This window comes from Aphis gossypii, chromosome 2 (assembly GCF_020184175.1).
Source record: "Aphis gossypii isolate Hap1 chromosome 2, ASM2018417v2, whole genome shotgun sequence".
Lineage (NCBI taxonomy): Eukaryota > Metazoa > Arthropoda > Insecta > Hemiptera > Aphididae > Aphis > Aphis gossypii.
In genome coordinates this window covers 11,602,668-11,621,009 of record NC_065531.1, presented here as the reverse complement: position 1 = coordinate 11,621,009, position 18,342 = coordinate 11,602,668, and the positions used below count along the sequence as shown (strand labels likewise).

The 18,342-nt window shown below is 28.4% G+C and overlaps 1 protein-coding gene across 3 annotated transcripts in view; it reads right to left on the bottom strand.

Moving 5' to 3' along the window:
- Nucleotides 1-11,752, bottom strand: part of LOC114127289 (hemicentin-2) — a 50,467-nt gene extending 38,715 nt beyond the window's left edge. For all 3 annotated transcript variants that reach the window (XM_027991481.2, XM_027991482.2, XM_027991483.2), the window contains exon 1: nt 11,317-11,752. In XM_027991481.2, the coding sequence (XP_027847282.1) occupies nt 11,317-11,356 (40 nt within the window). In that variant the 5' untranslated portion in view covers nt 11,357-11,752. The remainder of the gene's footprint in view (nt 1-11,316) is intronic.
- Between the last annotated feature and the right edge of the window lie 6,590 nt (nt 11,753-18,342).

Here is an 18,342-nt window from a genome sequence, read left to right as displayed (position 1 = left end):
CTATTTTTTTTACGCGCCAGAGGGTGTCTTTTGTTCTAAATGGGAAAAAAATCGTAAATATTTCTATTTTCTCTTTCATCATCATAATTAAATTTTTACATGATACAAATAATAATAAATAATAAATAAAATACAATTTAGTATCTATACAAACATTCAACGGGAATATAGTCTATTATTACATGAACAAAATCACGATAGTTACATCATCGTGATCGTTGTAGAATAATTAAATTAGTAATAATAGATAATATACATAAGTAAGAACATAAATTACTTTTTGTAAATATAAGAAATGTCTCACAGTTACAAATTAAATTAAAAATTACAAATGTTAGGTAAAAAAAAACCCCCGTATAAAATATAGTTGATCAATATAATACCCAATAATAAATATCAATAATTTAAATATATATAAATGTTATATAAGCTTATATTATACTTTTATACCTATTACTATACTTATTGTTGGACAATCATTATTAAACCCGATTTAGTAAAGAGTACGATAATGTGCTATTTTATGAATAGTCACTTTTTTCCCAAATAACGAATACTTTTGTTTTTCACTTAAGAGTTAATAATTTAAAATAAATTATTAACCTGAATAAATTATGTGTATGTGTATAATGTATATAGTAGCTATAAATACTGTAGTTGTTAAATGTTGACAACCCTAATATATTCAATTATAAAAAATAAGTTTAATATAAAAATAAGCATATTGCTAGTTGTCCGAGTTTCATAGAAAACGGTCATACAAACTCTGTTATATGACCACAAAACCAGATTAAAGGGAAACCTAGTAATTTATTTAGTACTCACTTTTTTGCCATTATAATTTTAGTGGGTAACCAAAAAACCATATATTCATACGTGATAACAAAACATACCTGCAACAAAACAAACAATAGACAATTAGATAATATATTTAGTATGCGATTAACGTGAATTTCTTTAAGCCTGCATTCTGCATAATGTGTATGAGTATCAACGTGAGATCATTATATACCTAATCAACCAACACTCCAGGATACCAAGTGTCATATTTAATATTTTAAACATAAATTAAGAAACAACTTGTAAGTTTTAGGGTGTACATCAATCTTAATTTTCAAACCACTTACTTTCACCTCGAACTGCATTTTTCAAAACTCAAACTTTCCAATTGATAAGGCATATACGTATAAGTTAAGAATAGAAAGTATACGTGCTTAACAATAGCAATTTGTTTATAAACATGTAAAAATGACGCGTGTTTAGATTTATCGGCATCGGAGGCTGCTCGCCATATATTACAACCATTTATAACGGTATTCCAGGGCGCACAAATAATTATATGCGAACGTGACTCTTTTAACATGTAATTTTGTAAGAAATAATTTTTTTTTGTATACGAATCTCCATTTAAGTTTATTATTAGTGGCATATTTTTTTTCGCAACCTCTTGTGTCTAATTTAATTATTATTGCTCAAAATGTATAGTCCGAAAAATGTACAGTGTCACTGGTTACCTTATCTAGATCATGGATAGTTATACAAGTAAATTCAAAAACAATAATAAGCTTTATTTACAAATTAATATATATCTTTAATTAACTGTTATTTTTATCAATACTTTTTTTATAACAATATATTGCGGTAGGTACCTATAATATAATGTGAAGACGTTTTTCAAAATATTAATAGATAAGTAACTATAATCTTAAATTTGTGGTTAAAACTTAAAATGTATATATATATATCTCATATTACGTATACTAACTAAGACAAAATATCTTCCTTCGCTAATTAACACCAAAAGTTGAGTTATCTCATCCGTCTAAAATGTAGAAGTTACTTAGAACTTCTTTGCTAAACATCTTACTACAAAATAATGTAGTTAAAAAATGGTCTTCAGTTAAAGTTCAAAATTATTTAAAATTGATAGCAGAATTTACTAATATTTTATTAATTTAAATAAAATCATAATAATAAAGAATTTTAGTTTATTTTTAATGACTCAATAGTTTTTCATGGTATGATATATTGATAAAAGAGGTATATCACATATTTTTTTTATTGTTCTGTATAAAAATATTTTTTTTCGATAAAACTGACCAAAATATTGTATCTGTAGGCTCGTAAACCTCAATTAATGCATATAGCCGGATCTACGTATGTTTTAAAAGTAACACATGACCGCGGGTCAAAGTCAATAGGATAGGTCTCGGTATAGCGGTCTGGGTAGCCTCAAGACATGATATTATATACAGACGACGCGAGCCGGCTCCAGTGCTAACTCGTTTCACTGGTTTCTATTTTTTTCTTTCTCGCACTCTTTCACCGAGTCTCTTGTTCACTCGTGTCCGTAGAGTACGGCAGCAACCACTTCTGTTTTATAACCTCAAAACCGGGTATCGAATTATTCCTCTCTTTCTATATCAACTACTTCTGTTGCATCAAGCGCACGCCATACACACGCGTATAATATACATATACATATATATGTATAAAAAGAGATTAACAGTGGCCGTAAACTTGGTTGCTGTTGTAGTTAGGTCAACGTCCTGGGGTGTCCACAGAATACTATAATTATAATGCTAATCTCGAAAATGTAATGTACGTGTATTATATATTGATAATAATTACGTCTTATAGTATGAAGCTATTTCCAGTTAAATAATAAAATATTGAAAGATTAATATATATATAATATATATATATAATAATATCATAAACTCATAACATATATATATGTGCGTGTGTGTGTGTATTTAACTTTGCATGATTATTTATAATTCTTGAATTATATTCCGTAGTTATTGTGATACCATTTAAAATTCATGAAATAACACTATTAATAAAAGTTGATAACGACTTTTTTAATGTACTTGTTTACTTTATTTTTACCTATTTGCAACGAAACAACTCTCCTAACTCATTTCTCAGGGGGTAGAGCCTAGTTTTTTGACAAAGCACTGCTAACGACCGAAAGATTCAAACTAATAAATTACTAAGGGACTAAGTTATTGCGATTTTTTTTATTTTACACTCCTGTTGGTTTTTTTTTTTTGTATAAATTAATCCGTTACATTCCCAAATCCCCAAGTTGAATGCTTATTAATGAACCAGGTAAAAAAACAACTAGGTTAAAGCGAGAAAAATACTAAAAAAACCATTCATATTTTTTATTAGTGTGTTTTTGGATGGTTAAATGCTAAACATTACGTGTAATATGCTTAATAGATCTGCAGTCTATAATATGTATATCCTATATTCGAATCTTTTTTGAATTAAAAGTATAAATTTACAACATTCAGATTAATATAACTATTTAATAGCTAAAATATTGTTCTAGATTGGGATTACTGAATACTGTATCATATAATATATAGTTTGACTACTGTACAGAATAATCTCATCTATATATTATAATGCTAAAATTCTAGTGGTCAACATTAATTCACAAAGAATAATACATATCAATAAAAAAAATAAATATATAAGACATAAGTAAATAAAAATATGATGCAATTTTTGTAGGTCGGTATAAAAGTTAATTAATATATTTTTTTAATTTTCCAATTATAAACATGTTATTCACCAGATGCATCTAATAATTAATAAAGGTATGGGCAAAGAACATTGGTTTAATTCGTCCTCGTATTGGTTACACGTGATTAAACTGGATCGCTAGACGCCTACTGTAGAGTCTGGGGTAAAAAAAATGTTAATCAGACTTACGGTGGTGTTACACATAAACAATAGTGTGGGCTGCACAAAGAACATATCTGGTCAGAACCGGTTTTATATAGTACCTATATTTCAGTCTAAGTACACAACAAACAATTTTTTTTTAATAAAAAAAGCGATTGTTTCACAAACGTTAAAACACATAAAAAAAGTCAAGAAACAATCATCGTAGTCATAAAAGGAATAGATTATTATAAAATGTTGTATGATAAATCGATGCCTCAAACAATACATCTGTCAACCCTTCTATTGAATATAAAAATATAATAAACATATATTTCGTTAATAGCTAAATATAATGAGGAGTATATTTTTCTTATTTAATATACACATTTTAAGTAATGACCTATTTAACATCTACACATTAATATACATTTTTGATTTTATAAATACTTATTAAGTAAAAACAAAGATTATTAATCACGAAATATATTGAAAATAAAATTGTCTCTTAAAAATAGGATTTATGAATAAAATAAATATAATAGTGACATTTAACATTCAAATTACATATATTTAATCATTTATAGCTATTTATATTGGTTGTAGTAGTCATTATATTTTATATTATGAATATTTTATATATATTATTTAATACCTATAAATCGCAATCAATTATATAACTATTACATTAATAATTTGATAAATAATCTAAGGTACCTAATAAGGTGTATGCATATTAGGTAGTTTTTCGAGAATAAATAACTGAATATTATCATCGAGTAAATAAAACAACACGAAAGTTGATGGCATGAATTCACAATTACATTAGTTCAATGACAGCTGAAACCAGAGTCAAAATATAATGCACGAGCCACGAGGTAATACTGCATATTCGTAGAATAATAATATTTAATTTTACAGGAAAATGTCCGATAAAACGGTCTTTTTCCTTTACACGCGGGTTTCAAATAGGAGTGGTTGAGGAAAATATCCCAGAGAATCGCTGCAGGGCCGACATTAAAAAGCAATCTGGCAGATGGCCGCCGTTTTTGTATATGCGTTGTGTGTATATGTGTCACATACGTATTATTACGGCCCCGCAGGATTTGCAGTACCGACCCCGAGAGCCAAAACAGTTGAAATTGAATATTCTAAAAGGGCATAGTAAACGAGAAAGAAAGTGGTGGTGGTGTATTAGTGACACTAAGGGGGAAAATAATTTTAAAAAATCCGAAAATCCCGAGACGGATAAACATGTCAACACACTTTTCGTCCAGTTTCCATAATTTTTAATTACATTATTTGTATCAGATGTATAATATGCATTTAACGTATTATATTGTCCATACTAAGTTAGGATATTATATTAGTTATAGTTGCATATTTAAGTCTAACCGTTTATTTCGTCAACATAATTTGTATAAAAATTAAACAATAAACATATATACCTACCTATATAGAATATAGATATTAAAAAAGAAAAAAAGTTGGAATTATTCTTGGACGATAAAATGTTCTAATCATATCAGAATTTGTCACTCGCTTCGGCCAATTGTAATAATTTAAGATAATAATGTAACACTCCGGATGATTGCAAGAGAAAAACGAGTTTTTCGGTCAAACTGTATATACGAATAATACTATTTAATAGTATATATTTGATGTAATATTAATATTAGTATATATAATATATTTTTTGACAACTTGCCAGGTTCTTGTAGTGAGATATTTGAGGGATTATACCGAAAAATATAATCTTATCTATATCTACGTCCTGCTACACAGTACACTTTGCAGATAGAGTATTTCACTTAGGTAAAAAAAAATTACACGTGTTACCATTTGTGTTATCCATAAGCATTTTTTTTTTTTTTTTTTGATAACTGTTTTTTGAACAGAAAAATTTCGTCTACGAGAGACCCCTTATATAACGTGCAAATCTCAATTAGCACCTTTTTTCAGAGTATTTTATTACTTAAGTCTACGTCAATATTGTCGCCAGTCACGCATTGGGTCGGCTCGTGGCACGAACAAAACCATTATTATTTCGATTTTTTTCTTTTCATTCTTCGTACTCCTATTATTATTATATCTTTCCTCTCTTTGCCACTGTGTTTTTAATCGTGGTGTATACACTCTAAGAGACTAACCAACTACGATGACGGTTAATGGACGCGAACTAGTCGTCCGCAGTCGCCGGCGACGACTGGGTGGACCGCAACGTACTGCCACTGTCCATTGTTTCCCAGTCACGACAAGTCGTGTGCCTTCGCCGCCGCGGTTGTCGAAGAATATACACACGCGCGCGCGTTCGCGTTCGACCAACGCTTTCAAAATACAAATACACCGCAGACGACCACAGAAGTAGTTGTTGTATCTGTTGCTGCGATTGCACAACTTTGACATTTAAAAAAATCGTGCGCACCCGCTTATATCATTCTGGTCAACTAATAATAATAATAATAATAATAATCTAAATAATGAAAAATTGGTCAGAAACACAGCGAGGTGTGCGCAATAATAATAATACCAAAAAAAATATATTTTGTTTCCTCAACTGTGTGAGGTGCTCATCGTTAATATGATTTATTTATAATATTAACATATTTTAAGTACTATTTAATTTATTATTAGATAGTTGGTGATTTTAACGATAACATAATATTATACATACCTAGGTATATATATTTTTTTTATGCAAAAAATGAGTTGCTTCTATATATTAACAATAGTATTTTAGTACTTAATAATATATATAATATTATATAAGTAAGTACATTATAATATTTGTTGTATAAAAAAAAAAAACAACAGTTACGTTTAACATACGATAAAGTTTGCTCATCTTCGATTAGAATAAAAATAATAAACAGCAAGACGCAAATTAATGTCATTAGCATAGGAAATATATTAACCGAGAGGAAGGAGTTATAAAAATTGTCTTGCGACCGGCGCCTTATCGATCATAAGTTTGCTGCTGCTGCAACGGCCCACGTATATGCGTGTGGTGTTCGCTATATTAAAACTGGTTCCGATATCGTGTAAAACCAGTTTCTCAGCAACATTTATTACAATATATAAATAAAAATAATAATAAAAAACACGACAAAAAACTAAAAATATTATACCTACACTATACTACGCCCACGGCTTACACGCATTTACAGACATGTGTCGGGATAAAATATCATAGCAATAACGTTGCGTAGTTTAGTGTTATGGTCCGAAAATTTATTCGATGGTAATGAGATTCGACATTAGTGCCGACAGTATATTACGATGGATGGGGCACCTCTTTGTCTTGTACACAGAAGAGAGTACTGTAGAACCCGACTGTATGATTTATCGCTTGAAAAATTGAATATTTACACGCATTTCAACCCCATCGACCTCAAACGGTAGCTGGGGAAGATAATATTTAAATGAAACTTGCAACCGGTTTTTATCTCATCAGAATTGTATATAATAAACCTTGATATTAATTTATTTCATTTCAAATTTTTAAATATTAAAATATCAAAAGAGCAATTTGAAGAATAATATTATGTTTATAGTATATTATGTAACGGCCCTGGTTATTACTACACATTCCACGAATTCCAAATAGGTGTAGGTACATGAATACATTGTCTTAAAACGATTGAGAAATATAAAAACATAATAAAGTATGTAAATAACATCACAAATAATGGAGTTTATATAGCAATATACTATTGTAGAATAACCTAATACCAATACAATTTCTTCATAACATGTGTGAAAACGATTTAGGCCAATTGCCATTTAGAGATTATATATATACACCTCAAAAAATGTTATAATACTCCAAAATTGTCGTAAAATATATAACGTGAGGTTATTTTCATTGTAGATTTAAGTGTCTTGCGACAATAATCGTAATACTTTCACAAAAAGTCATATATCATAATTCATAACAATAAGACCGATCTTATCTGATGTTGACAATAATTGACAATAAACAATAGACAATTATAGACATAGGTAATCGACCATACAAATAAAATTAACAACGAATCATAGTAATTGAGGTAGGTAAACAAATAATACCAATTAGGTACAAGAAATAAATTTCTGTACCAAAAATATTTTTTTAATAAATAATTACTTTTTGAAACATTATACGTATTATTATTTATTCTACCCATAGTTTTCTCCAACTCTATTAAGTTAGTCAGTTTCAACATAATTAATACAAAAGAAAAAAATAGGTTTGAAAATGGATTGTATTATTAGTTTATTAGGCCATGATATATTAGTGGAGTATTTTAGATTAAATAATATAGGATAATAGATCACCGCATCGAAATATTTCATTGCGGGTAGTAAACGATCCATTTTCTGTACCCTAGGTGAAAGAAATAGAGCGCCGCCACCATGGGGGCCCAAGAACAATACCGAACGTTGTGCAACCAGCGAAAATATATAAACGGCCGTCATGTGGCGACAATAATTAAGATGTCTGAAAACAGAATTATAGAGAGAAAAAAACAGAACACTGGCGGCATTTAAGCACAACTGTGCGAAAGAAGAATCGTTTATTATGCAATAAACTGAAATGATTTAGACAGTATTGCCGTTAATATAGGATAAAAAAAAAATCAAAAAAAAAAAAAAATCGTTGAAATACAGCCAATGATGCACTGTGGTTTATGAGCCTTGTGTTCCCGTCATTTTAGATAATCTAAACAAATAATTCTATGTTTGAACTGAATAATATGTAAGTAATCGATTCGTTTATTATTTCGAAGAAAGATGACGATTCATAAGAAATACCGGCTGGAGAGAAAGTATCCAGTACCGAACAGATTCCACTAGGTATGGATTAAGTGCTTTTTCTAATATAATAAAAAAACAAGGTGACTAAAACATACTGAAGAAATAAAAAACCTATGTGTCACCACGCTACATAGTAATCTCATGTTATTACAAAAAACCTGTAGGTCGTGTAAATTGTAATACATTTAAATTAGCTTGGTATTTCCGAGAAAACAAAATTAAAAAAGATGACCACGTTAACTTATTTAAAAAGTATTATTTAATACAATAATATTTATTAACTTTTATACCTAGAGAATGGGTTATAGATGTTATAATATTGCATAACCCGAGGTATAACCATCCCAAAGTATATTATTACTTAATATAGTTTAGTTGATTGTATTTTCAAATGCAAAGTTAAATTATTTTACTTATTTTAATTTTTAACCAAACCTAAAACATTTGGATTAATAACGATTTTAAAGAAATGTCTATCTAATGAAAAGGTTATTAGGTTAAGGCGGGTTAAGGTGCATATTAAAGTATGTTTTTAAGCAAAATGTTTAATATATTTAACATTTAATCCATTAATATAATATTCTTTGTGAATAATAGTATTTAGAATGTGTATGAGATATAGATCCACTATAATACTATACACTACTTCTTCAACACAGTGTTAATAAGTATTTACCGACGCAAAGCAAATTCATTTTTATCACATATGGTTACATCAAAAAAATAACCAGCAGAAAATTATTAAACTATTATAAGAAATTGAAAAAATAATAACGTATAATAATGATTAAACTATTTGCAAGGATTCTCCCTAAAAGGTAAAAATTAAAGAAAAAACACTATACAATATTATGATTTTGTGTTAATTTAAAAGCGTACAAAATCGAGTCTGAGGTCACTGCACAGACCACCCTAGAGGTAAACAATATTTTCGCTAATTTTGTCGGCTTCGCGACGTTTTAAAGAAAAAATATTAAAGTTTTTTAACCACCAGAACGTGACTGCGATTCGAGTTCGCATTTACGCATGAATACATCAAATCCTTTAAACGGTTACGCTGACGTCTTGGGTCAAGTCCAAACATTGACGATTTATTATTAACAAATTACGATACATATGAGTATACTTAATTAATAATTACTTTACGTTTAGACATATTATATTTTTTTTTTGGAAATTCTTCCCCTCCAGATTTTATATACAATATACATATGCGCACTATAGAAACCAAGCTATTTTAAATATACGCATACAAATATACAGTATTATCATGAGTAAAGAAAGGTGAGTGAAAAAAAATATCGAAATATTAGTTTACACTAAAAGACCTTCGGTCGTTCAGACACAATACACACAGGGGGTACACACGGGCCTGTCAATAGTATGTTGCACATTCAGAGTTATACTACATACTACACGCGTTTTACCTGAGCATTTTCACATCCCCATCATTGTAAAAACTGGATAACCTTATCCCTTAGTCCCTACAGTGGTTCTCAACAATACATTTATTTAGACTATCAGTTTTGTAGATCTCGTTTGAATGCATCCGATTTGGACGTCCGAGATTTCAACGGTATACGCCAAACATTGCATGAATACACTAATAATAATAGTCGGACGAATATTGAAAGAAAATACAGTACCTAAGATGAAAAAATACGAAGGACGGGCAAAATGTGTACAATCAGTAAGAAACAGTTGTGTTTCTATGACAAGCGGAAAATCGGTTTCCAAACTCATTAAAAATTCAACAACATTACACCACGAATTTCTGCAACTACAATTCAAATCATAACAGTCCAAAAATATATTTACCTATACAATACCCACAATATTATTACTATATTTTTAGGAACATGGGATGTAACACATTTTATATTTAAAAAGTATACTTATACCTACTATTTTTGTTTCGAAAAATAAACTTAAAAAAAAATTTGTTTTTAGATATACTGTAAAAAATATAAAAATAATAAAGAAAAAAAGTCCATAAAAACGTTAATCGCGATTGCAAGGCATTGTTTTTATTTATCCAAACCAGAGTACAGATAAATATAGTCTTCGTTTAATGAGTTTCGTCTCAAAAGACGCATAAAAAAAATGTAATAATAAATAATAAAAAATAATATTTTTATTGTTTTTATTGAATAAGCATTAAATCTTCAGGTTTTTTCATAACTTATCAATCACTATTAGTATTCGAAAATCAAAAAAAAAATATACAAATAAAATAATATTATGTATTAATATCGCATGGTTTTTATAACACTTAAATATTTAAAATAATAAAAAAAGTACCTACCAACGAAACGGAAAATATAATAATACATATTATGAAATATTTGAGATTGTGTAGAAAACGGTTGGATAGATCGGAAAAAATATTTATATGTATCGGCGGGAGCCGATCGTTTTTCGAACGTCGTATGCTACAACTACTATCCATAATGGCACAGCGGTGTCCGATCTGTTTTTTTTCCCGCCGTCGCGTTGTCCGGATTGTTGCGCTGTGCCGTAGTATAATATTTAATTCAAGTGAAAAAAAAAAACGTGGATTCCAAATTTAAGAACGGCACACACACGTACCATGAGGGGTTTTGCCACATAAAACGAAATTTATCGTTGTCGGTCGAATGTATGTTTTTTACCTACACACGCGCGCACATAGGATTTACCGAGCTTTAGACGATCACGATAAATTTGGTGGGAAAACAACCCCGCGGGGCCGTTGGGTCGACCGTTTACGGACTACATTATTGTAATTATTATTATTATTTTTTTTCAATGCAGGACTGCACGACAAATGATTATTATTAATATTGAATAAAAATCACCAACCTGATAAGTAGACGACGAAAACGCACAGGAGAATCCTCATGGCTGCGGTTCTGCTGCCGTAGTTATTCGTAGTCCGAACGAGATGTGATCAACACCACCACATCATCGTGGCTGAATGTAGTAATAAATAACCGATTAATCGAGTATCAACGGTCGCACACATCCGCGAGAAGTCTCACAAAAAAAAAAAAAAAAAGAGAAAAAACGACGCCACTAAAACGATTTCGAGTAGGTAATTGTTATTAAATTAGTCGTCGGCACGTCGCGAAACGTTTTACGAGAAATCCGAAATTTTAAGCCGATTCGTCGTATTGTAAAAATATTTTGAGATGGTATATTAATATTATGCTCGCGGACGAATTGATACGGAGCGCACACACAAAAACACACAACACGCGCAGAAAGCCACCGGCCGAATGCTGAGCCGTCCGACGCGCGCTACACGCGGACGTGGTGGGGCCGCCGGCTGAGCCGGTTTTTACATCGTTCGCCGCCGCCGCCTGGGCGCGCGACCGTACCGTGTCGACCTCTGCCGGCCGTCAGCTACACCGTTTAAGAAAAACAATTTAGTATTTTACTCGTTTCCCGACAATAATAATAATATGATATTATACGATATTATTATTATTATTTATAATAATATAATATAAAATATCCGCGTACAACGGCCCATTGCGATATTGTTTTGTGTTTTTCCAACGCGCAATCGATAGAATTATCATCCGCGTACCTATTATTAATATTTTCATCATCGTCATTATTGTTTTATCCGCTGTTTAGACCCATAAAATACGTCGGGCGTATACCTACCTATTATTGTATTATTACGATATTATTATTAGTGTACACAGTGGGCAAATCGCTTTCGTTTAAAAAAATATAAACCCTACACATTTAAGTTTAAAACCATCAGTCGTTGAATAATTAATCCAATAGTGTATATAGGCATCTAAATAATATAGATGCATGTAACACGCGCATTGCTGGGTACCTAATGATAATTTAATAAACTAACCGAGATCTTGAACAAACTGTAGGTAACAAAATAACTGCAAGATGCAATATTCAAATGATTGTGAGAAATTGGAATTAGTTATTAGACCGTATATTATATAAGTACTATAACGCCTGAAGTATGCGAGTTGTATTTACGTTATACCTATGTAAACTTATAGTAAAGAGTTGATTGCATAGGTAAATAAATACAAATCAAACTATGAACTATTTTAAAATGTCAATTATTAGCTTAGTGTATTATATTACGTTTTATTATATTTTGTTTCATATAAATAATGAAACATATAATACTACAAATTGCGATTATTGATAATGTTAATTTTTAAATTTTAATAATCAGAAATCAATTCAGATAAAAGAAAAAATATTTTTTAATATATTTAATGCATGCACCTTTGTATATTTCAAATAATTGTGATTTTCGATGTAAGCATATTATTTTAATACATGCTTTTTCCATGGACTGATATTGTTAATAATATAATATTTTTACTAAGTGTGTTCTGAGATACATAATACATACTCATTCATTAATGTGTATTTGACACAAGTTATAAATTAAAGTTTAGAATATTAAAAATAAATAATAAAGTTTATGCTTATTAAAGTAAAGGTATAGATACTAAAAGAAATGTATTGTTAGATAAATTAAACGTTCAAAAACAATGAGGCAATATTATATAAGTGTAAAGAAAAATCTATAAAAAAAAGTATATTTTATTTATAGGTACCTAAAAAAAGTGAATTATAATAATTACATAATATATGGAATTAACCGTTGTATTAAAATTATATTGTAATTGATGTCATACATCTGTAACGATTAAGTATTAACTATTAAACTAATAATAAACAAAAATAGAATACCTTATTGATATAATAAGTTAGGTAAGAAAAGATTCATTATAATATTATTGTTATTTTTTGTTAAGTTTAACATTTTATTTATTTAAAAATCATATGCATTTCTTATATTTATACGAGTGTTTTATATAAATATATAAAACAATTATTGTAAAAGAACCATCTTTGTATAAAATCTAAAACTAAAAAAAGTATTCTGATAATATTCTTAGGCTCTTAGCCCGTATTATTTATCTTCTCCTTGACTTCTTGTATGCTCACGTTAAATTGGTATTTGGTAGAATAATATGAACTATTATTATTATTATATTATAAATGCGTGATATTGAAACTTTCAGAAAATTGTTATCATACTACGATCTGTCTCTAAAACTACACTGGTGAAACACGCAAAAACATACAAATTACTCTATGGGCGTTTTACATACATAAATAATTGGTTTTTTAGTTACTACTTGGGTATATTATCATAGTTTATTGAAAAAAAAAATATTTATTTTTAATTTCTTTAAAATCGTGTACATATATTACGAATTATGATCGATAAAAATAACATTATGTTCTATACAAATACCTACAACGAATTATTAATTTATAGTATACCTAAATATTATAGTTTAGTATTTCTGTCTGAAATATAGAACTAATGACTGATTTAATTTCTAAAACAAATAACCAAATAATGTATACATTGTATAATTTTATTTACGTCCTTACATTTTATAATAGACAACATTATTTTTGATTATTATTAATAATAAATACATTTATAATGCTCTCAACGTTTCAAATTAAAGTACCTAATGTTATTTGTTAATAACAAATATTTTTTAATTTTACAAATTAATTTATTAAATCATAGGTCAAGGCATTTATTAACTGGCAACTACTTAATTTCTGATCGTGAACATTTAATACCAGCTAGTTATAGGCAATATTATATTTAACATTTGATTTTAATTTAATGGAAAATTATTAAGACTGCAATAATGTGTGTAGTGTGTTATAGTTATGCATTTGTAATTATAATTATACATACATAAGGAGGTATTATAGTACAATTATTAAAGTATTTAAAAAAAACGGTATACAGAAATTAAAAGAGTACCTATATTTGTTTAATTGTCTGTTCAATGATTTTAATTTTAAATACTGAATAAATTGTGGAAATACGTTTGAATTGATGTTTGTACTATACATATTTTATACATTACCCACTGGAAAAGTATATCTGGTACCTACCTACATATTGAATATTATATAGGTGTTGTAGCAGACGCCTTCAGACTCAGAGCTATAACTATAAAAGTAGATTCTTTTTGTTGTTGTAAATAGCTATTGTGGAAAGTCCATTATGTGATGAAAAAAGGTCAAAAAAGTATTATTGTCAGAAATATTAATTTTAAATGTATCCGGTATTTTAATCGAGTAAAAGAAACTTGGCAATATTCCTAATGCCCTAATGGTGTAAGTGAATTATTATTTTTTATGCGTGTATTTTGAAAGTATTTAATAATTCACAATTTGAAAAGTATAATATATGTATATGGATTATGATGTAAGTATAAATTATTAGGAATATATTTCATCACAATAAAAATGTAATGCATGTTATGAAATTGATATTGTTCTAGAAGAAAATGATTACCTAAACAAATAATATTATCAAAAACTCTCGGTTAATACTCGTAAGTACCGTATTGATCGTGTAATAAATGGTGTAAATCAATTTTTAAATAATTATTTATTTTGTATACACTGTACAGTATAGTACAGTATATACTAAGTATACTACTATCTTGTGTAATATGTCACATGGAAACTATCTTTCCGAAATATTTACTACGTATTATTATCATCTATAGTTTTTTGTTATTGTAGATCTAATGTTTATTCATAAACACGTAGTTATAGCTAGTTGAATGTTTTTGTTATGTATACTATATTGTAGGCTTGTAGTTCGGTTATATATGTACTTATATATACATGAAAAATTCATTGTTGCTATTTTATTAGGTATTTGAATAGCTTGTGATCGTTTTCTGTATAAGCAATAACGCGTAATATTATTTACCAATGCCCATGCAAGTCGTCACGTTCATGTACCTGTGCATAATATTATAATGCGAGTATAGTTTCTCATGGTGTAGACTACCATCATTGTCAGTATTGTCACGTTATAACCGTATGAATCAATTTTTTTTTTGTCCACTTATTATTAATTTATTTATCAACCGACATTAAAATGTGGGAATTTTAAGAAATAATAAACATAATATTGGAAGTAATAAAATAACACTTTGCACGATGCATAATATAATAATACATCTAATTAGTAATTAGGTTGTGACTATTATAGTGGTACATAATATTTTTACACACTTGACTAAAGAGTTTAAAACTTTTAAATGGTTTAATGTTGTTTAGTAGTTTTTAAAATAACAATTTAATATTATATTTCAAATATCTATACAATTATTAGTTTGAGTTTAAAAATGGTTTTATAATGCAATTTTTATACCTACTATATACTACCAATAAATTACATTTTAATCGCATAATAATTGTTTTATAATAATGGTATCTTATTCCCATGGTTGACTTATTTAGAGAATAACTATAATACTGATCAGCTTATTCCATACATTCGATTGTCAAAAATAAATTCCTTATTTAGTTTTTGTGATTTTGTTATTCTATACGGTTAATCTCAGGAGAATTATTTGTATTATGATTTATAATATTCACTTTTAAATATTTTACAATTATAAAGAATATAATATATAGAAAGTCTTACATTTTTAAAAGCAACTACAGTAAAACCTCTGAATAGCAGATAATCTCGGTAACCGAAACTTCGATATTCGGAGATTTTCGCTATTCAGAGCCCCAGAGAGATACATTTTTGAGATGTATTTAGGATAAGTATGTAAAAGTAAAAATATACCTACTATAAAATTAAAGTTAGAATTTTGACGAAAATTCGTACAATTTCAAATTTTGTAAAATAATTTCATTATTTTCAAGTAAATTTAATTTTTATATCTATGGTTTTAAAACTTAAAATAAGATTTCTCAAAAGATTTTCTACCTATAGAAAAAAAATGTATGTATAGGAAAGTCAGTCTAATTTCTTAAGTTAAGTTTTTACGATATTGAGTATTACTATAAAATAATAATTATTTCTACTCAAAAGGTTTTTGATATTTTGTTGTAGTTCAAAAACGAATAATTATTGAATATTTTTATGACCATGTTCTATTCTTGATAAAATTTAAATTATTTTGATTTTACCTAGTTACTTATTAAAATTTGAAATTCAATATTTTTAAAAATGTCATTTAAAATTTAAAATTTAATCGTTGAATTCCAATTTCGCATATTATCCAATACAGTAACCTATGTAAAGTAAAAATGTACAGTAAAGGGATTCCAACTTTCTCTTCTTTTTAAATTTAATTTTACCATGGAAAATTAACTTAAGTAAATAATAAAAAAGGTATTTTTACCTATTTTTTTTTTAATTTTTAATTATTTTTTTCTTTTTAGAAATTATAAAGGTTAAGTATACAAGTTAGAATGCATTTCATCAATTTAATGAAACTACGTATTTAAAAAGTGGAAAAACGAGATTCAACTAGATTATAATATGATTTAATAATACTTACGCAAACATCACTTCAACGCCTGTCTCGCACTCTCGCCCAAAGTAATTTATTGATTATTTATTATTTGCAATCATTACGTTTATGTTAATGAATATGATAAGATCGAATTGAAATGAAAATGGTTTGTTTTGATTCTTCTAAAATTATAAACGTAACAGTATAAACACTATAAACAGTATAATTCATATTATAATATGGATCAATTCAGACTAATTGCAGTATATTTTTTAATTATTTAAATACTTATATGTACCTACTCGATATTATAATGAATAAATGAATAATGTTATAAAACAAAATTATACTAAACATAACTTTATTAAATCAATTAAACGTAATACATAGATCTTTTTCGGTCAGTAAAATATTATATTCAATTTATAATACAAGTTTCACCAATATGTTGTATAATAGATCCTAATCCACTTCTGTTATACATTGCATAACTGTTACAGCTTATTTTACCGTGGTGTTTAGGCGATTATTCGCATTTGTTTGGAATGATGAAAACTTATAAACCAATATATTATTATGGTAATACATGACGATTTGGATAATGGGTATTTTTTTCACAATGATATGTGATGTTTCTGCAAGATAGTCAAATCCGTATAGAGTTCGTTACATTTCAACGCACTCGGAAATCAGCGAAAACTATAAAAAAAAAAAAATGTAACCATTTATATATTCGCATTTTGCATGCATGCATATAATGGACTAATGCCAGGCGTCTTGTTATTGGGTCAAAATTTTATGAAAAAATAAAAATAAAAATAAAAAACAACAACAAAGCTCGAAATCGATAAACCTTTTATATTATATCAATGACCGGTTTTCGGTAATACATACGCGCGTGTATACGCGCACAGAAAAAAAACCATTTCGATCATTTCATTACGCGTCTCAAACGGGAGTATATAATCATAATTTATGTTTGGTCTTGAAATGTGTGTTCGAGTAGCAAGTGCGTGAGTTTTGTGCGTGTGTATGCGTGTAAGACGATATATATACGTATACCTATGGTAGTTCTGAGACGTTTGTAGAATATTAATTAGTGACGGAGGAAAGAAAAATAAAGAAACAACGACAGCAGTTATTATTATTATTATTATTACTATATATAACTACAATAATAATATATTATTCTCTTCTCCTATATGTAGCAGCCCGTAGTGACCATATAAGAAATACAGTCTGTTCCTCGGCGGTTACCGCTGAATTGTGATGTATATTATATATATACACATACACACACGTCATGATATTATACGTTTAGGTTCGGTCGCAAGTAGTCGCAGGTGTACTCAGTGTATATACGTTCCTATCTATATAATAACCTGCCTGTTGCCTGCCTACCATACCTACCCACGTTAACTATCGGTTACTCGCCATAGCCGTACGACTTGTGTTTTATCCGCCGCAGCCGTTCGTCTTGCCCGCGGGTGTGGAAACGAAAGGTGCCCGCAAGAAGTGTTAG